Genomic DNA, 22215 nt, shown 5'->3' with positions numbered 1-22215 from the left:
GCAAAATTTCTTTAAAGTCAAATTAATTTTGATGGATTTAGATTTTATTCAAATATGTCCTATGGCCCTTTGAGGGAAAAGTAGGCTGCAAGATCTAGCAAGATTGTGTCCAAGCTCCTGATGGTTCACATTGGAAAGCAGAATTAATCAGTAGTGGATAGGATCTAGATTTGTCATTGACTAACCAAACAAATCATAAAATCACTCACTGTTTTTAGAGCAGTGCTTTGGTTCAGGTAGGAAGGCTTAGTTCTCCCTAGTCAAGGACTATCCAAAAAATTGAAAGGACATGCCCAAGGAGCATTTGTCACCTTGGTTTTGGTGACAGTGTTATGTACATAGGAAAGGATATTAAGGTGAATTAAAATATATAATTCATCTGGCAGGACATCTGCTGGGAATCGTTTGTCATCCATTGATGAGAGACACATGCTTCACTATGTACACATTTTAAGGAAACATGTATCTGGGAAGGCACTGTGGTTAAAAGGTTCATTCCCTTCCCTGAAGTTCCCTATATGCTTCATGCTTTTTATTGTTACTGATTTCAGGCAGGGTCAGTACTGGTCTAGTGCCACACTTTGCAATAAGGCCATGTTCTTTGGCCCCACAGTCTCAACCACTCTACCCTAACTTTCAACTTCCATGCCCCAGGAGCATCAGACTCGTCCTACCAGCCCCAAAGGCCCCAGTTTTAGTGCTAAGTCCAAGGTGAATGCAATGAAGGCATACGATGTGTCTGCCCTAATTTCAGGTTCCAAAATAACATACACGAGTGGATTAATAAAATGTGGTGTATGTATACTATGGAGTACTATGCAGACATAAAAAAAAAAAAACAATCAACTTTCTTTTTACAGTAAAATCTCAATCAACCAGAGTCTGATGGGTCAGAATCTTCAAATAGCCAAAATTTCTGCCTAGAGATTTTAGGAAAGAAACAAGTGATTACAGAAACAGCAGGTGATATCAGGGATTTAGTAAAAGTGACAGTTTCCTCAGGCTGCTCCAGCGTCAGTACACATTTAGCTGATTGTCTTCACTTTCAACTTCTACAGTCCTGAGCAATGAATACCCATGTTGGGAATGATGACCCTGAGACATTGCAAGATCCTTGGGCACCAAGAAAGATTCTGCAATATTCAGCTGGTTATATTTATTGAGGAAGAAAAGTGGACTTACATGTTTTAGAGACATTTTCAATAGCATTTCAATAACACAACAACAAAAGGACTGTCTGTTTAGCCCTCGAGTACCCATAAAACTCTATATACATTACTAGAAGGCACTTTTCCCCTTCCCCTCCCTTTACAATTCTCTGAGCATGCCACATTCCCCTTTGTCCCTTAATGTGTACATCTGTAAAATAAAAAGATTAGATTAGATGATATCTAAAGTCCCTTTCAATTCCAATGTTCTATGATTATGTCATCTCTATGATCCCCTTGCATGGCCTGTATATTTTTGGCATTATGCATAATTCCAGCAGAGCCTATCTCAGAGGAAAATAGTTGCTCCAGGTTCCTTTTCCCATTCAGCACCTTTGAAGTACCAAAGGCCAGGGAGCAGTCTCAGGACTATTAGCCCAAGTTGACTAAGGACAGAGGTTTTGCTGATCCCATCTGTGGAAGTCTACCAGAGTCCCTTTGATGATTATGCTCAAGAGGGCTGATGAGAACGACTCCCATATCAGAAGTCCATCTGACAAGCACAGGGTAGTAGTTTGAGGAATTAAATAAAGGATAGTTTCGCAACCGCTTCCAAAAGGCTATACTGGCTTGGAGCTAGTTATAAATTGTTTGTATTATTAATTGAAAGGCAAGAAGAGAGTCTTGGAATAAATCAGATAAAATAAATAAAGAGATGATTTTACTTACTGTCAGTAACACTGCAGGCAGTCTTGAAATTTGGTGGCAGTCTTAACAGAAATGCCTTACATTCTTAAGATCTTCTTTGCCAACTCTCAGCAGGTTCAAAATGCATTTCTAGGTCCTCTCTTCCCCCCAATGGGTATAAAGCTTCAATGACAAAAAAGCAAACCTTTTTTTGAAAGTTCTATAATGTTAAATATTTCTGAGAGCATAACTCACCCCCCAAATAGAGCTAGCACCTGGATACTTCCTCCCACAAGAAAAAGAATTGCTGTGGAAGCTTGCCTGAGCCACATCTATTAAACTTAGGCTTCTAGGAGTCTAAGAAAAACTTACTTTCAAATCAAGTTCATACCAGATGACCTGATTTTGAACCCACACCCACCCAAACACAAAGTAAAACTCTGCTGCCAGTTCTACCTACTGGAGAGTGATTTGTTCCACTTACCAAAGAGTATGATGCCAAGACTTAGGAACTAACAACACAAGGCAAACAACAACCACCAAATAAATAAGACCAAGAAATAAAAAAAAAATGACTGCATGAACACTATATTGAATATATAAGTTCTATATCCCAACATATAGATTTTCTACACACATCCAAGGTACTTCTTATATCAAAAATAAACACTGAGACTTTGGAAGGCTTGTCTCGTGTATTATCCTTATCCAATGATGAGGGATTAGTTATCCATAGTGCCAATACTGCTTTTGAGTTTGACCATTAGCATCCATTTTTCTTAGAATTTTTTTTTCAATATCCTAAAGGTTCTCTGTTTACTTTCCACTCATCTTTTAAAACTAACAATCACCCTCTCTGTACTAGGGAGGATTTGGGAGAGGACAATATTCCATGAGTATTTTATATAAGTCTGAGAGATGAGCATGGAGAGAGTTTTGGGTAGAAATGCACAAGAGATAAGCATACAAAACTGGCACAGTTTCCCATTTCCTTTAGCACCAGGCCTTTGTAGTTAAATTCATTCTCATATTATGCAGATGCATTCAAACAATGTATTAAAAAGATAACAAAATTAAATATAAGCAAGTTTAAGTATATTCACTATTCAGTGCTATTCATATCTTGGATTCCCTGTCCCTGTTGTAAATAATTAAGAAAAGTACATTTTAAAGAGCAGGTAGACATGATGGCTGGAGATGGGAGGCAGAGGGGAAACAGGATTGGGTAGACTAAATGGTCTATTGAGACTTCCACTTGCTCTATCATTCTGTTAGGAGTCATTGATGTTAATGTTCTTGGACTATTCTGTATGAATAAGGCAAATTGTAATAGACCCACAGATTGATCATTCAACAATCTGAGGCCTGTTTTGAAAGATGGAGCTTAAGTTCTTTTCTTATTCATCCCTTGAGTATGTGGATAATTTAAAAGCAAGTACTAGACATGTCTGTTGGGTCTGTCTGGCTAATTGGCAAGTTTGATCTTTAATATTATACAGCCACTACTCTCGCTTCATCTAAGACTTTATGATTCCCTCATGCCATCAGATCACAAATTGACCAGACATCATACATGCAAATGCAAGGTTCAGAGAGCAGAACAGGTGACTATTGTGGCTGTGTCCTAGACACGCTCTTCCCTAGAAGGAAGGAAGGAAGGAAACTAACATTTAGTGAGCACCTACTATGTGCCAGACACTGTGCTAACAACTTTCACATACATCATCTAAAGGTGCAGTCCCCAACACCCAGGCCACAGAACTGAGCACACAGCAGGAGGTGAGCGACAGTCAAGCGAGCAAAGCTTCACCTGTATTTACAGCCACCCTCTACCCTCACATCATGGCATAAACTCCGCCTCCTGTCAGATCAGCGGTGGTGGCATTAGATTCTCATAGAAGTGCAAAACCTACTATAAACTGTGTGTGAGAGGGATCTAGGTTGCGTGCTCCTTATGAGAATCCAATGCCTGATGATCTGAGGTGGAGCTGAGGTGGTGATGCTAGCACTGGGGAGTGGCTGCAAATACAGATTATCATTAGCAGAGAGGTTTGACTGCACAATAAAGGTAACGTGCTTGAATCATCCCAAAACCATCCCCTACCCCCCAGTCCATGAAAAAATTGTCTTCCATGAAACTGGTGCTGGTGCCAAAAAGATTGGGGACCACTGATCTAAAAGCACATTCTATATTGGGAACGGGGTTGATCTATTCAGAAAATAGATGGTACATGGGAGAGTGGAAGAAGAGAGGGGTGTTGCATCTGGGAATCAATAAATCCAACAACAAAATATTGATTTAAGAAGTACTAGCATCCTCTGTCCAGAGGAGTTTACCTTCCAAAAAGGTACCATCACAGCCTCAGCCAGCTGAAGATAGGAATGTCAAGGGGCTCAGGGAAGGATGCATATCTTTTGAAATGATCACAACAGCAGTATTTCTCCAAACTGCATTGAGTTTTCTTGGCACTACAGACAAAGTAGGGGAGCCTAGGGCTGGACCAACACACTGTACCCACCCAGCTGTGCCCACATATCTGCCACCTCCAGATAACCCTCTCTCTAGCTCTGGGGCACAGGCTGATCACACACCATTTCCTGAAAAGAATTCTCTGTCTTGCTCCAGGGATGTTGGCAGGGGATTGAGAAGGATGCTTTGTGTATCCTCTGGCATTCAAGTGACTATCTAATGCCCAAAGCTTGGAGCCAGGGGAGGTTTGTCCAAATGCCTGACCTAAAAGGGCCATGGCTTCACTTCTTTTCTAATTAGGATAATTAACCTCCCCTGCTCATTCATTCTATTCCAATCCAAAAAGCTCAAATTAAAATGGCACAGGAGACTTTCAGGCTCTAGGGACAGAAGACAGTTTACAAGCCTTTCATCTCCATGCAGCCACCATCAAGGCAAAGACAGGACAAAGTCATCACAGCAACTTCACCCTTGAAATAACATTGGGGTACCTTGGAAGCCACTTTCAGATTTTTCATCAATGTCAATATCCCACCAGCTATAAAATTTTGCACAGCTTCATAGCATATTCTGACTAAATTTGGGGGGGGGGTGGCAGGGAGGATGCTAACAGGAGATAGCATTTCTCTTTGTATAGTCATGTAGTTTTTGTGGTTGGTCCAAGGAGGACAAAAACTGGATGGCTTTGAGTTGGTAGGATTCTATATGGGATTTATGGAATCTGTTCTTTGGGCGTAACTAGTAGAGGCAAAACTTCAGCAGCATTTCAAAAACTGGAATCAAATAGCAGCATTTCAAGTAGGACAGAGACACAACTGAGGAGTAGCAATACTACAGTTCTTCCTCTGGTGGCTTTAACTGCCTATTCCTCACCTCTGAGCAGATTTGAGAGTTTCCCATCAGGTGTCTACAGCCTCCATGCTGCCCAGGCAGATAGGATTGATTATGGTCCTCTGGATCTTTTGTTCCCCTCTACTACAGGATTCAGCCCAGAGTCTTCCCCCCCTGCTCAGCCTTTACTACCCACCTCTATGGGAAGCCACTGTGCTCTCTAGTCTCCATGCCAAGAGCTCTTTGGCTACAGACCTTTGTGAGCTTCCATGGCTGATGGGAAAGTCAAGACAACAGGGTAATAGATGAGATTGGGCTGCCCATTTGGACTAAGTACTGAAGAGTTCCTTCTAGCCCAGGAATGCTAAGATTGTCCCTGTGTCTGCCTTGTTTGGAGCCTTAGGATATCCCCAGTGGAGGAGGACACTGACCTCCTACTCAGTATGTCATAGAGCCATTAGCATAAATTTTTCAGCATGTTGTTAAGAGGTTTGACTTGAGCTTTGGTTGAGCAAGTTAGTCACTCTTCCAACTTTGCCAGCTTATGCCCTGGACCCCTCCTAGCCCTATACTGTTCACTTCCCATTCATAGTCTCCACTACACCTGGGCCATCCCTCCTCTTGACTCATCCATATATTTTAATCAGCCAAAGTGTGATTCTCAGTAGTTACATGATAATGACTAGACCAGTGCTTCTCAAATTTTGATGTGCTTATGAATCACCTGGGGAGTTTGTTAAAATGTACATTCTGGTTCCTTAAGTCCAGGGTGGCACCAAGAGTCTGCATTTCTAACAATCAGCCTTGGTAATGCCAATGTTGCTGGTCCATAGACCATACTTTAAGTAGCAAAGACATAAGGAACAGCATCTTTAGGGTCTTCTCTGTTGTTGATATGCTGATCCAAGGGCCATACTTTAAGTAGTGAGAATATATACCCCCTTTCTGAATGAATTAAACCCAACTGGGCTGCTTGGAACAACCGATTGCAGCACATCAACCTCTCTTCTTGGCAATTAACAATAGCATACTTTCATATCGAGGCTAAAAGAAGTTTTTAGTATGACCAGAGCCATGAAGAGGGTGTGGCAAACATAAACCTTGGCATAGACTATCCTTCGTAGGACCTGGGTTGTTGGAATAAGCCTTTCTGGGCACCTGCCCTGCTTCCTGAAACCAATCATGCAGGCCAAATTCATTTTGTGTTCAGCCACTCCATTCATCGCATTCACTTTCACAGTGGCTCTGGATGGCTGCTACTGCCACATCACTCATGCTGTGATCTGCATCAGTGGTTAAGACAATGAAAGCAGCTACATCATCCAAGGCACAATTCATTTATTTCATGCTAGAAAAAATGATCTTCTAGCCAAGTGGGGCCAGCTAAGCTGGGAAGTTGCCACAACTTTAGGGTTATAGGAAATATGAATTTTGCAGTATTTAGCTCCTCAGTGGAGAGCAATGTACCCCTTGAGGAGGTCCCAGATGTCGTTAGTGCATCAGTAGCATGCTGGACAGAGCAAACCCACTTCTCCTCTGAGGCATAAGGTGTATAACTTCTGGAGTTGTTAAAACATAAATTTTCTGGAGAAATTGCCTTGTTTCTCTCCTAAGGTAATTCTCGAATCCTTTCCCCTTTAGCATTGCTGCTAATTGTGTTCTTCGCTCAAAATAGCTAATAAACCTTAAAGAACATTTGTATTTGTTTTAAGAGATGCTCTGTTATGTTGATATTTGCAGAGTTAAACACTGCAGATGGGAAGGTTCCCCTAAGAAGATTCCAGAGAATTATGATTATGTGGTTTTGATCCAAAATATAAACATGTTTTATGGCCTAAGGGGGTTGTCAAACAATGTTTTAAAACACACTGCCAAATTTAAGATGCCTTTAAAAGTAGGCCAACTTGAGGATCCAGAATGGCCCCACACACACACTTCCCAGTGGCCGCATGGAAACAAATCTTGCTGGATCAGCCCATTGCTGGCTCTGATGGGGTCTCCAAGCTAAATAAATATTCATCATTAACTGTTTCTCTCTTGTCCACTATTCCTACCCTCCTGGTCTGGTTGCATAACTCTCCTGGAGAGCTTAATAAATACTTTCATTTACACAGGATCCTACAACGCCACCTCTCCCTCAAAATGATACCCAAGACCTTGGACACTGATCAGTGGGATCAAATGCCCAGCCAAGAGGAACTCAGCCATTTTGTTAAGTTCTGTCATTGAGCACTATGCCTAAATGAGCACCAAAGCTTTGGGGCCATGGCTGACTAGTCCCACTACTAACCCAATTATTATGATGACTAGGTACATGATTCATTTTATTCGAATAAATTCCTAGCCAGTACAGTTTCCCCAGAGTCCATTACTAGAGTCATCATCTTAACTCTAAGTAATTCAGGGCTCTCCCTCTGTAAATACCCCCCACACCCGATTCTAGTTTTCTGAAGCATCTCTAAATTCAATTATTAGCCTTGTGGGTGGTTGTTCTTTGCAAATACTGTAGTTAGCCCAGCTGGGTAGATTCCTTGGCTAAATTAAGCCAAGGCCATGACTTTGATGGCTACTGGGACCAGTCAGCTTCCTTCTAGTCCACAAATCTTTTTCTTCCATCTTCACCAGCCAAGCTTTTTAGTAATCTATGCCATTGGTGGCAAAGGAGACTGGACTAAATGGTGGGCTGGCTTTGTTTGCACCTTTTTGCTTTATGCCCCATAGCTCTAGCCAAAGTGTCAATTTCCAAGTGAAACACTAATTGGGAACAATGAGGGTACAGGAGCAGAAATCTTTAGAAAGATATTTTCTCTCCCCAACCCCTTTTATGTTACCTTTCCTTTTTCCCTAAGTCCTAACCTCCATTTGTCTCCTATCAAAGTAGAATTCCCTTGGTCCAAACTCTGACAGTATTTATTTGTACAATCCTTAGGGGACTCCTAGAAATAAAATACAATTTTACAAATGAGGAAACTGAGTCCCAGAATGAGAAAAGAACGAGCACAAGCTCGTTCAGTTAAATGAACCTCTAAGACTTTCTTAGAAGATAAATCCTAGATAGCAAGCAAGTTGAAACATTGATAATACCTGCTCTGAACTTTTTCTTATGGGCAAAGAAAAACTTCTGAAGGTTTCTGAGAATAAGCATGGCTATAACATAATCAAAAGAGTGGGGAAGGGAAAGCTGACTGTAATGAGCAGCTTGGATAGGGGGAAGGACAGTTGAGGTAGCCCAAGGATGTACCAATAATAAGTTCAAAATTGGAAAGTAAAGAAAGGGGTAGACACATGAAGAATGAATTAATTTGACTTCATGTATCCTTAGGGCAGTGGAAGAGTTCAAGATTATGCTCATATTTTATAACTAGGAAATCTGATAGAAATGGGGAAGTCAGAAGAAACGGTTTCTTTGGAGGCAGGGGGCATCTGAGACAGTGTAAGAAATAAATAAGGACACAAGCAATGATAAAACCTGCCTAGTCTGGTAACTCCAGCTCAATTCCAAAGGCGGTGATTAACTGATTGGAGATATGCCATTATCCAGAGAAGCCTGACTATGTTTCTTTTAAGCATTCAGTTACAATTAATTGCATGGCATGTATCCTAGTGGGTCTGGAAAATCCTGAGCCATCTTCAGGTAGTTACACAACAACATGTTCTAGAGCAGGGGTCACCAACCTATGGCGAGTTATATAATTATTTCATTATATATTACAATGTAATAATAATAGAAATAAAGTTTACAATAAATGTAATGTTCTTGAGTCATCCTGAAACCATCCCTGGTCTGTGGAAAAATTGTCTTTCATGAAAACAGTCCCTGGTGCCCAAAAGGTTGGGGACCGCTGTTCTAGAGTTCTACCTGCCATGGAGAAACACATAGAAAAATGTATGATTACAGCTTTCTTGGGCAACTGCACATGTCAGAGTTATTTCAATCACTGATAAGGGGAAAGGAGAAGAGTGTGAACTTGGAAGTCAGACTAGTTAGGTGCTTTCATTCGTGAACATGTACCTCTCTGAGGCTCAATTTCCTCATCCATTAGTTGGAGATAATTACCTAATGTTTAGGGCCGTTGAGAGAATTAAATGTAATAATGTGTATAAATTTTTAGCACAATACCTAGTCCAAAATAGGCACTCAATAAATGTTAGTTTCTACCCCTGCCCCAACCTCGACAGTGCAAGGAAAAGCAGTTCAATTTAAAATCTGAGGGATGAGAGTGAAAAATTTATTCATCATAATATGAAAAACAAATCTCTTATCCAAATCCTGATTTAAACTTGACATTCAACTAGAACCCATTAGAGATAGTGGTCACCCTCTGTAGCCTAAGATTTTCAGGCTAACAGAGGATGGATGTGAGAGCTCAGAACCTTCATTTCCCACAATCTCAATCAGATGATATGTTCACTGGTATGTATTTTGAGCTGAGTCTTAATGAATGAGAGGTTTGTGGGATGGGAGTGAAGTTTTCCAGGTGTGTAGGGTAGCCAGAGTAAATCACTAGAAATTGAAAATGCTGGAACAGGCTGTGCCTTGCAGGAGAATTGATGTGAATAAACAGGATGAGCCAAGCTATAGGCTTCAAAGCCTGCATAGATTAGAGGGGGCCCTACTACCAAAGGGGGGTCCCAGCTAGATTGGAGGAGGAAGGTATCCTTTTAATATACAAACTTGTCTGTGGGCTATCTGGCTCCTTAATGCAAAGGTATTGAAAGAAAGAGGAGTGGAGCCCTTAAGAAAGTCACTGAAGTCTTGTAGACAAAGCTGCAAGGTATATATCTATCATAATATTCCTGTTGGATTTTAACTTTTATTCTATATCAAAACAAATCTTTATTCAGAAAACACTACAGAAACACCATTTTACATTAATATTAAAAGTTAAAACAAGACAAGGATTGTGGTCATGGTCAAGTTTGGGATCTATCATTGGATAAATCGTTTTCCCTCTCTGGGCTTCAGTTTCTCATTTGTACAATGAAGAGATTGGGGCCATCACTAATCCTGGCTCTCATATGTGAGAATTCTAAGAGACTTAGAAAACTATGGTCACCTTAGACAGCCTGACTTCTCTGCAGCTCAGGCAAGATTCAGCCACTCTTTCTGGAGCCCAAAGCCTGGGCAACATTAGCCTGTAACCCTCTTCATACTGCTAAATCCACTTTTATGCTCATTGGAAAAACTCAGTTGAAAGTAAACAACTAATCAAAGTGAGTTGATCTTAGGGGTGTTTTTATGTGGGGTTTTTTTCAGTATGATGGGGGTGGCAGGCACTTGAAAATACTTATGTACCTTGTGAATTTTGTACATCCCATTTTGGGTGTTTCCCAAGCAGGTTTTAGACCACAGTATTAAGTCAAAGTGAACTTTTTTTCCTCAAGGGAAACACTTGTTCTCTATTGTCCTCAGGACTGTATCTTCAGCCCCTCTGTATCCTCTAGGCAAGAGCTTGTCCTTAATATTACCTTTGACAGCCCTCCAACAGTATTAGGATCAAGAAGTCTCAGCACTCCTGGCAGGCACAGCAGGCAGAATAAGCCACAGTCCTTTGCACTCAGATCGAGATCCCTTTCATCTTTGGCATAAATTCACCCTCGCTTCCTCCTCCTCTTTCCTTCTCACTAGTAGCCATCATTCATCCCTCACCCCACAAGCTCAGAAACATTAAGAGGTTTGTCTTGGCCATGCTTTCTAAAAACTGAGAATGCTGAGGAATATTCCCAGATAAGTGACTTTCCTGATGAGAAGCCTTTTGCTTAGTGGAACCCAAACACATATTTTCTGAGCTCAAGTCCTACCTGAGTCAGTTTATTTTACTACTCCATAGGCACAGGTGAACTACTGTGAACTACTGTGCACAAAGTCCACGGTGTGGATATTCAATGTACAATATACCCACTTCTGGGAACCTCATCAAGGTTCATCCTCTGCTGGAGGAGGGGGCAGCTAGGTGGGTGGTCATCTTCTTATTTGTAGTCACTAGGTTCCACTTGTAATAAATTGGACCTGAGAAGATGTACTGTGGATGATTGGTTGCAGTCCTTCTGCCAATTTGTAAGTAGGGCCCCTTTTTAATCATGTGCAAGGCCAACTAGGTGGCAAGTGCATTCTCTGGCTAAGATCTATAGTCAGGTTTCTCCCCCAGGTACCCATAAAATGTCTGCTAACACCTAGGCCACTCACCACTTGCATGGCTAGGAGACTCAGTCACATGATAAGAGCTGGAAATTACTGGTATCAAGAGGATTAAGAAGCCAAGTGAGGAAATGTTATGTAGGAAACCCTAGTAATGGGCATGATCAATCATCACATGATATTTATTAAGTGCTCAATAGTCCACAGAACAGCTTTGTGATAACTCCTGCCCTCTGTGGGTTTGCATTGCAAGCAGTCTATCCCAGAACAATTATCCAGATACCAAACAGAAACATGAAGGAATTATGCACAATGCATTATAGTATCTGCTTTAATCCAAACCCCAGTTGCTTTCAGTTGTTTTTCTTTTTTTATTTTTTTATATAAGACCTTGTGTGGTTGAGGATCAGAGACTTGCCTATTCTGCTTTTCCCAGATGTTAAGCAAATCTCCTCCAGATGGTCTTCTAAATTTCCTTTCAGCTGACAATGCAAAGCAAGTTTACTTTCACTCAACAAAACTGACATATCTATCTGGGCATATTTTCTTGGCTTATGGTGAGGAGAATGGAACTACATAATTCACCAGCAGGGAGACAAAGTTCATAATAAAGAATAGGATGAAAGAGAAAAATTGAAAAGGCAGGATTACATGCACTGCCAGCTTCAAAGCCAACCTTAAACTTGATGAGTAGCCAGTAGTTGCCTCTTTAAGTGAGACATTGGGGTACCTGGTACCTCAAGTTGCCAAAGAATACTCTATCACTTACTGTTGTCTACAGTTTCTCCATTTGAGCTTGCCCCTTTACTTTAAGTCTTTGATTCTAATTTTAAAACATGCATCCTTCATAGGGATTGTCACAGTTGAAGCTGTTATCAGTTATGGACAGTCTAGTGTAAGTAAAGAGTTTGATTTGGGTTGAGGGACGATTTGTATTGCAGGAGAGGAAAAGGGAAAGAACAAAAAAAATGGGGGGCACCTTCTGTTTACTGATTCCACAAATTAACCATGGACCCATCTTAATAGTGTAGCTGCAAGGAAGAGAAGATTTGCAAAAGGTCAGCTATTAATTAAAGAAAAACTTAAACAAACACAATTATGAGGAATGAAGGCTGCAAGGAAATCTTAATTTGCTAAGGGTAAATTAAGGCCTGATTGTGGGTGAATATTTGTTTTTATCTTGTTCCACAAAATTCACAGACTGGCATCCATATGTAAACACAGATAGGGTCTTGATCTTGCCACCTCAAGCTCTTCACATACAGAACAGTTTCTGCATTAGCATCTCAAATTTAGACAATTATTGTATTGGTTTTGATAGAAACCAAAAATTTTTAAATCAAGTTAAAACAAAAATAAACAACAAAAAAACATAAACTGTAGATTCAAATGTGCTATGGGAATCTTTTCATGAATTACTGTTAAAGGAATGAATACTTTGTAATATGAATAATATATTCATATGGTATAAATAATATATTCATATACTTTGTAATATGATTAATCAGACCCTAAAGTATTAGCTCTGAATTCAGGTTTCTTGGATATGGCAAAACATAACATGAAATAACTAGATTGGGTTCATCATCTCTTTCTTTCCTCTGCCTGTATTTTCCCATTCTTTACTTCTGTCTCAGAAACCACTTTCACTCTCTATTTCTAGATTCCTCACTCCCTTATTTTGCCACAATATGCAAGGGAAATTTATTTGAAATTCATTGGAGACCAAAAAAGTTGCAAGAAATGGAGAGAGTGGTTTGCATAAGGTTTGGGTTTAAAGCCCAGATGAGCACTAGAATAACAGCAGAAGAGCAATTTTCATTTGCCTCTTTCCATCTCACAGGATTTTTTTGATGAATAAGAATATTAATTTCATAAAAATGCTAAACTTCTGTTCATAAAAATGTATCATAAATAGTCAAACAAACTTAATTAAAATATATATGGCACATATTACAGACACTTAATGTCAATATATAAAGGCTCTTATAAATCAATAAGAAAGATATTAACATTGCTAGAAATTTGGACAAAGGAAATAAACAGGCAATACTCAAAATAAGGAATAAACTTGGACAAAAAATGTAAAAGTCACTACCTTTACTAATAAATAAATGCCAACAAAAAAGGGAATCCTTTGTATTCACTTATCAAATGGACAAATATATTATTCAGTGCTGGCAAGGGGGTAGAGAGACAAATACTCTCATATTCTGCTGCTGATGGGAACATAAAGTGGGACAACCTTTCTGGAGGGCAATTTGGCAATTTGTATCAAGGGCCTTAAAAATTTCCATAAATGTTTGGCCATATATCCCTACTTTGAGGCATTTATCCTATGGAAATAATTAAAGATGTTGCATGGGTGTTATCATCATAGCATTATTCAGAATAGGGAGAGATTGGAAGCAATTGAAATGTTCATGTCAAAGAATGGTTAAATAAATTACAGTGTGTCTAAAGGATGGAATACTATGTCACATTAAAAATCATGTCTAAAAACATTTAATAAGAAAATGCTCATGATATAATGCTAGATTTTTTAAAGGCAGATAGAAATACAATCACGCACCACATAATGATCAATGACGAACCACGTATACAACTATGGTCCCATAAGATTATAATACAATATTTTACTGTACCTTTTCTATGCTAGATATGTTTAGATACACAAATACTTACCATCGTGTTACAATTGCCTCCAGTATTCAGTACAGTAACATGTTGTACAGGCTTGTAGCCTAGGAACAATAGGCTACACCATATAGCCTGGCTGTGTAGTACGCTATACTATCTAGGTTTGTGTAAATACATTCTATGATTTTGCATAATGATGAAATCACCTAATGATACATTTCTCAGAACATAACCCCATCGTTCAGTGATGCATGACTATAGTACAATCCAGTTTGCTTAAAATAAAAAGTGTGAAATATATTTATATAAAATAGAATGTAAAGAGGGCTAGAGTCACCCATACTTTTTATTTTATTTTACACTTTTTGTGTTTTCCCAAATGCCCAAAATGAGCACATATTAATTCTATACTTAGAAAAACACAGATGCTACCTCAAAGAAGAAAGACATTTGTATAGTGCTTTGAGCACATGAGGGTCTGCTTCCCACATACTGTACTCAGTGTTCCCAGATTCCTCATCTACTGCAGGAGGAGACAATTTGTAACCCTGGCCTAAGTCCTCCCTTCTTGCTTCTGTGTCTTTGTTTGCTGATGTCTAGGTGATACATAGTCCTTCTTGAACCATTCCTTCCTCACCCAGAACCTTTCTGCTGGTCATGAAGGACACCTCAGGAAACAGGCCTGTTTTCATATGCCATATTTGTATTGGATAGCCCTGAGAATAGGTCAGTGATTCTCAACTCTGGCTGTACATGAGAATTCGCCAGAGAGTTTAGAATAAAACAAAGCCCAGGAATCACTCTCAGATATTTGGATTCTATAGGCTCAGGGTGGGGCTTGGCCATCAATTTTTTTATAGCTCCCAAGGTGACTATGATGTATAACCAGCATGGAAAACCACAGAGGTAGGTAAAGATACAGAAAAAGAGAACAATGCTTTCTTCAGCTGAGTTCAATTGAGTATCATAGGTAGGATGGACACTGACCTTCTGGGGATCTGTCTCACTATTGCCTTCCCACTCTATTTGCCCCTGAGACCCCCCGCAAGCTACCTACCCACTGTTCATCTGTTAGATGCCATAAGATCATAAAGCACATCACTGATTTTCACCTTCATCATCTGAATGACCCCATAAGATGGGCAGACCCCAAAACAGTGCTCGATATACCCCTTTTATTTTTACCTTCCAAACTTACTTGTGTTGAGGTTACTGCTAAAGTACAACTGTGTTAGCTGAAAGGGTAATACATTAAGTCATTAGCCAGTCTTATGCTGGCACCTGGGAAAGAGCAGGGTGCTGAAAGAATCAGGCATGGGACAAGGAAGTTTTGTTGTAGGGAAAGAAGAAGGAAAAAGCTGGAATTGGTGGTGATAGGCCTAGTTGAGGTACTGAGTAGACAGGGAACATCAGGATCTTGTGTGGCACCAAAAAGAAGAGATAAAAGGGCCCACAAAGAGTCAAGCTCTGTCCACTTCACAATGTTGCCAAGGGTCATCCTAAAATGAGACCTATAAAGTAAACTGGATACGATGTACTTGAAGGAGCACTAAACTGAAAGTCCAGAGACTTGTTTACAGGGCCAAGACTAGGGTGAAGCAAGCAAGGCTGCATTTGCATGACCCTGAGAAAATGCCTTCTTGAATTTTGTACCCTAGGTGCTTCATCTGCCTCACCTTGGCTCTGGCACTGCTTGCTTAGATGCTAGTCTTGCTTCTGACTCTAGCTTTGTGATCTTAGGCAAGTTGCTTCCCTTTTCTAACCACTACTCCCAAACCGGAGAAGCTCCATTGTTATCTGTCTCAGATATTGGACTTCTATAAAAATGTCATTGGAAAAAAAGGGTTACACAGCTTTAAAAATTGTATCCTACTTCTCTGAGTCACCTGTAACTGTCCTAGCCTGTAATGCTGTGATTCTGCATCTGATAATCGCAGGCCACAAGAGTTTCCATGGGCCACTTTGAGCCTCTCTATTTCAACCTGAAAATATTGAAAAGGCCGTTTCTACAACAGGTCACTGGAGAAGTATTGAATTACCCTCTGCTAATGACCAACTTGCCTCTCTGGAACATTTCTGGAGGGTCAGTAAATAAAGCCTTTCAGGGCCTTGTGGCAAACCTTGTAACAATTCCAGCCAAGCACAAATTGCTACAAATGTCAACACTTGTGAAGCCCATTCATCAATATCAGAGATCCTTCATCATTTGGGGGACTGCTAGAGACCATGTCAGAAGTACAGATGTTGTGGCTCTGAGGGATCTGGTACAGGTTCATAAGTGACAACAGGTGGTGATAGCCCCTGCTGGAAAATGCAAAGTAGAAGAAGAAAATTATCGTCAATTATATTTTCCTGAGTGTCTTCATTATGAACTTCTACATGTCAATATCCTATTTGTTATTATGTTATTCTGTGTTTTCAGATCAAATACTAAATGTGTTCAGCATCGAGTGGTTTTTCATTTGTTTATACATTGAACAAAATCCTAGCCTTCTTCTCTCTGTGAAAATGATTTTGACAAATGTAGGTTTGAGATCTTTTTGTATCTGCCTCCATCCCTGTTATGAGGTCAACCTCATAGCCACAGATTGAGTCCTCTGGGAGCAGAATCTGAGATGGAGATTTGCATGGAAGGAGTTTATTGGAGAGTACTCTCATTATCAACACTTGTGGGAGGAAGAAAAGGATGCGGGTTTGGGCAGAAGGACAAGATGGGCTGTGGTGCAGTCATAACAAAGCCTCAGACTATCCTTCAGGGAGTTCTGAGGCTGGGATAACTCCCCTTTAGAGTTTTTCCATTGGGGATAAGGAGGTTGTCCCCTTATACTCTGTGGCAATCAGTCGTTGGATGCAGGTTGCCCAAAGAAGGGGGCATAACCCTAAGCCACAACTTTCCCAGCAGCTGAAGGAATAAGTCTTTTGGTGCTGAAGGAGGATCTGGGTGGTACAGCACAGTGTCCACCACACTACCCTTTACCAAAATGGTCTCCTTGTTTGCCAAGAGTAGCCAAACAACCAGTACAGTAGATTAAATTGGTCATAGCTGCAGCTCAGTTATTTGTCCATAATTGCCTTGCTACTCCTTGCCACAACCTATGTTATCTTGGTTGAATGCAGATGACAATCTAACATTCATTCTTTCACCTATATGGTAACTCCCATTCTTTAAAATGAGGAAGAAAAACAAGGTAGACAGCAACAGTAGTCTGGAATCAGGATGAGAGAACTTGCTGCTCAAATAAAAGTAGTTTTCAGTGTTGAAAAGTTAGGCATGCTAAAGCTCACACAGAGTGGATGACAATTCTGAAGCTGCTAAAACAGCAGGCTTATTTTTACAAAGCCAGGACTTTGTTACGTACCTCCCCTCCTGCAAACATTAATGCCTGCATTTGCTCTGCCTCCCAAGTCAAACTTTTCTCTTCTTTTTTCCCTCAAGCTCATATTTACTCTCTTTGGTCAGCTGCAACATAGAACAGGCAAACTACAATAAATTAGGTATGAAAACAAATAAAAGCTTTTCTTGTGTTGCTCAGTGACGTGCACTGAACTTAGGTGACCATTACCCCCAGGGTTCTATAGTGCACAGCCACACGCTCAAGCAGACACAGAGAAACTCTGCATGGTAAAAGACACTGCAGTGTTAAGCTACAGTACTGACTCACTCAAAAAATATGAGCAAAGCTCATAGCCCGGAAGGCCCCAGACACACCCTCATTAAAAATCAGTGCTTTTTCTACTTAATTTCTGAATAGGTAATATATTCACATGCTTTAAAGAACAAAAGTATAAAAAGATTTATAAAATCAGTGTTTAGTAAGAGGCCTCTCATTTGTGGCAGTAGAAGCACTCATCTGTCATCCATGTCTTTCAGGAGCTTATGCTCTGAGAAGACAGCATGAGTTGTACTTTTTAATCTTTATTGTTTTTATGCTTATAGAAAATAATACCTGCTTCTTACAAAAGAGACAAATGTTACGTAAATAAATGACAGTGAAAGTAGAAGTTCTTGGCCACCCTATACCTCAGAGATAACTGTACCAATTACTTCAGATTTTTTCTATACACGTAATAGAATTACACCATAAATGCTGTTTGGCAGCTTTTTTCTATTACAACCTATTACATAATATATTACATATATTGCAGAAGTGATTCGTTGTTAGTATATACAGATTGAGGTATCTTTTTAACAACAGCATAGTATTCCACGTGTATGTTCTATGATTTGTTTATCCTATTTTATTTTGAATTTTTAAATGTCTGTGACACAGTTCTTTAAACCAGTTCTCCATTGCTTGTAATTTATTTACCTTGAATTTAAAACTACTCGTCTCTGGAGAAATTAATGAGACGTCAGAAAAGGAGGTTTCATGGGGGGAAGAGGATCATCCAAAAAGGTCTACAGGTAGCAGGGTGTATCCAGCAAAGGGAAAGACAGGTACAGTTGCCTTGAGTAGGGAACAATGAGAGTACTGAATAAGCAGGTGAGACCATTTTCCAGATTTGAAAGAATGTGAAAATAGGGGAGAAGTGAGGACAGGAATGAGATGAGGAATTAAAGAAAGGGAGATAAAAACAGGTTAGAATGGAATGAATCTTGATACATGGATGGTGAGTTGTTACAGAGCAATGGTTTTGTGGAAAGAACTGGCATGTTTTGGTTGAATCCAAGCTTGACAGAAATTATCAATAGAATTTGGCTATTTAAAAAATACTTGCAATCCTAGACAGCTAAAATAACAATCACATAAAAGCAAGCAATAATCCTGTTGTCATCCACACTGGTCAGATCACATCTAAATTATCAGGATCGATAAAATATTGACAAATATGCATAGGAGAGAGACAGAACAGTGAGCAGACTTGTCATCATGTCATAAAAGTAACAGTTGAAGGATTGGGACATCTTTAACCTGAAGAAAAGAAGGTTAAGAGGAAACATGCCAACAGCCTTCAAAAATGTGAAGGACTGTCACACGGAAAAGTTATTAAGCTTTTTCTGTGTCATCCAAAACGGTGGAATAGGACCAATGAATAGAGATTACAAGAAGGAAGATTTTGACACCTGTATTTTGCTAAAGGGACTTTTAAAATGTTTACTTTAAATATATTAAAGACTCCCTATCTAATTTCATTAGCATTGTTATTCAGTCAATACATTCTTCATAAATAGTACAGAAGTAAAATTCAACCCAGTCCTTGCTGAATTTTCATAAATTCTTAATTAGTGAGACTCAAAATAATGACGACTTATTGTACAACAGAAAATTTTCAAATGCTGTAATCTCTTTCTATCTACGTTTATTTCTTAATCCCATGCCTTGGCCTACCATGTACCCTCAACTCCCACTGAAGCAGAGAGCACATCGAAAACCCACACGAAAATGTAAATCTGACAAATAAATATGCGTGGTTGATTTAAAAAGAGTAAGAATTAACATTTAAAGCAACAGTGATTTACTCTGATCTGTAATTTTGAGCTCCTGTTCTGAAATTGCTCATTTGGAAATTACCAAGTGCTTGGCTCTCATTTGTGATCTTCTTCCTGCATACACCCAGCACACAAAGGAATCGTAATGACCCGCTGAGTCACTGCTGTCATCTCCCTGAAGCGTGTTCTCCAAATGTCAATACCATTTTCTATGGTACAGTGAAGAAGATTCTGAACCATAACCTGCTTACATTGTAGGGTGAGCCCAAGACAGCAGAGAACTTGGAGTGTTCAAAAGGCAGCACAATCTTCCTCCATTTTATACTCCTCCAGTGGTTGAATTGCTATCCAGATCACTTTGGCTTCACAAATCACCCCTATCATCCATTTCCATTGGTCATTACTTGAATGCAAATGAAGAACTATTTAAATTTATGAGAAGAAGGGAGCTGCCTTTGAAAATATCCCAATAAAATTATGTCTATACATGACGAAATTATATTCAGAAATGGATTCCTACCAGAAGCAAAACTGTAGACATGATATAATATTAGAGACATGAATACTCTAAAAGATCAGTACCTAGAAAACCCTTCTGCTATTCTTATGGTATACTGCTCTTCCCAACTTCTCAAACCCTAACTCCAGAAAGCTTACCCAAAACTCATGCATCAGATCTTTTCTCTCTTTCTCATTCAGCATAGATCCAGGATATTGGTAGCTAATAGTTGTCTGATGTAAATTAGCTAAAAAGGAACCAGGAATTCCTGGTAAATTTAATTGAGAAAGCGGAAGAACTACTGATGACTTAATATGATTGAATTTTTTGATAATGCTGTGACCAAGGAACAAGTACGAGGTCTTTGTTATAGACTGTCAGGTTTTCATAAAGTTATTTTACTTGGGAGACATAATTTACCTTGTTGCATCATCATAACCATGTAAAGAGCAGCCATATTAGAATGAGGTTCTATCTCTGCTAGTGTTATTTCCAGTTCTGCAGAGTGCCTATGGGGAAGATGAAAGAATTTAGCTTTAATGCAATAGGAAAAAATGCAGCCAGATATAAGAAGTTGTTGGCATTCATTCCATAGATATTTTGATAATGCATGCCAATAAAAACAATTAAGTACTATAATTCAGCTGCAATTTCTTAAGTAGAGGCTTCGTTCCTGGTGCCACAGGTTGTAGAATCTTCTTTCCTTTAAAACAAAATGGAGGTGCCAGCTGTCTGGAAGGTTAAGAATGAGGTTATGAGTAAGCCTGCTCTCCATAAAGGATAAGGTTCAAAGGGACTCAATGGACTGTGAATAGAAACTCAGCAGAATCTTTCATACCTACAGAAAGACTTTTGAAAGAAAAATAAAATCACTATAACTGTTTTTCCTTCCTTCAGGATTTTCTATCCTCCAAGCGATTATGGAAGCAGCAGTGCAAAACAACTGGCAAGTGACAGCAAGGTCTGTGGGAAATATAAAGGATGTCCAAGAATTCAGGCGCATCATTGAAGAAATGGACAGGAGGCAGGAAAAGCGATACTTGATTGACTGCGAAGTCGAAAGGATTAACACAATTTTGGAACAGGTACGTTTGAAATTTATTTTACCCCCAGCCAACATGTTAAATTATCAACCTGAGGCAGTTCCCATATCTGCTAATAAATTAAGTAGCCAACAGTTTTTGATAGTCTCTCTAATCCTTTTTTCCTCCCTGGTGGCTGCAAGAAAAAAAAAAAAGAAAAGAAAAGAAAATCTAAGCTGTTGAAAATTGGATGGCGTGATTAATCTGGAAGTCGCTGCAATTTAATGCTACCTATCAGACAAACACACCTCTGTTTCATAGATAGCTGACTATTTCAAAGTAATCCCCTTCCTTTCCTATTCTTTCTTCTCAACAGGGAACAGACAAGGGATTAGGCAGGGCAGAAGGGTAGGGTTTTTGTTTCAGGAGACTCATTGTTGGAATATGTACTATTTCCAGACCCTCAGACCCTTGTAAAGATCACCATCCATTCTTTTTTTTTCTCTTCTTTTTTTTTATTTTTTTTTATTTCAGCTTATTATAGGGGTACAAAAGTTCAGGTTATATATATTGCCCATGCCCCCCCATCCCCCCGAGTCTCAGCTTCAAGCGTGTCCACTCCCCAGACAGTGCACATCGCACTCATCACGTAGGTATGCACCAAGGGCAATACACACCAAGTTTGAATTTGACTATATTTTTGCAGATTATCCTTCTGGTTCCCTTGTTCCAGAGAGAGGTAGAGAGAGAGAGGGAGGGAGGCAGAGGGGGAGAGAGAGAGAGAAATTTAAGACTATTTTTAAAATAAGATGGCATATGAGAAAAAATGTTCATGGTTTTAAAGATGTGAATAAAGTGAAAAAGAATAAGACTAGGGGGCAAAACATAATTCAGTGGGCCAAAATGTATTCATTATTAAGCTCGTATATTTAAATTTAAGACTAAAAAATATTAGAAGAAATGTTTCACCCTAAGCCAGATGGATACTCTGTTTGGGGTAGAGTCAAACTGAAATGTGGTGAAAGTTTATTATTTTCCTTAGAAGTTTCAATTTGCCAGTTAATAACAAAGTACCCATGCTGCCATAAACAAAACTGTATGGGAAACATTTCCATTCTAATTCGATCCCAGTGTACCTGGGGCCAAAACAGCTTTAGAGATTGAAATTATATTGAGCAGCCACTGCCTGGAAGGGCTGTTTTATAGCAAATTAAATATTAATAATTTGTCAGCTATGCCCCCATTAGGAGAGAATGCCAAAATAATATGTAAGAAAAGGGAAGGTAGGGAAGGGGGAAAGAAGGGAGGGAGGGAGGGAAGGAAGGAAGGAAGGAAGGATGGATGGAAG

The 22215-nt window shown here is 39.5% G+C and overlaps 1 protein-coding gene across 2 annotated transcripts in view; it reads left to right on the top strand.

Annotated features, from left to right (window-relative positions):
• Nucleotides 1-22215, top strand: part of GRIA3 (glutamate ionotropic receptor AMPA type subunit 3) — a 289966-nt gene that overhangs the window by 111244 nt on the left and 156507 nt on the right. For both annotated transcript variants that reach the window (XM_069464373.1, XM_069464374.1), the window contains exon 4: nt 20743-20930. In XM_069464373.1, the coding sequence (XP_069320474.1) occupies nt 20743-20930 (188 nt within the window). The remainder of the gene's footprint in view (nt 1-20742; nt 20931-22215) is intronic.

Source organism: Eulemur rufifrons, chromosome 30 (assembly GCF_041146395.1).
Source record: "Eulemur rufifrons isolate Redbay chromosome 30, OSU_ERuf_1, whole genome shotgun sequence".
NCBI classification, from domain to species: domain Eukaryota; kingdom Metazoa; phylum Chordata; class Mammalia; order Primates; family Lemuridae; genus Eulemur; species Eulemur rufifrons.
The sequence above is the reverse complement of the archived record's forward strand: the minus strand, read 5'-3'. Positions and strand labels throughout refer to the sequence as shown.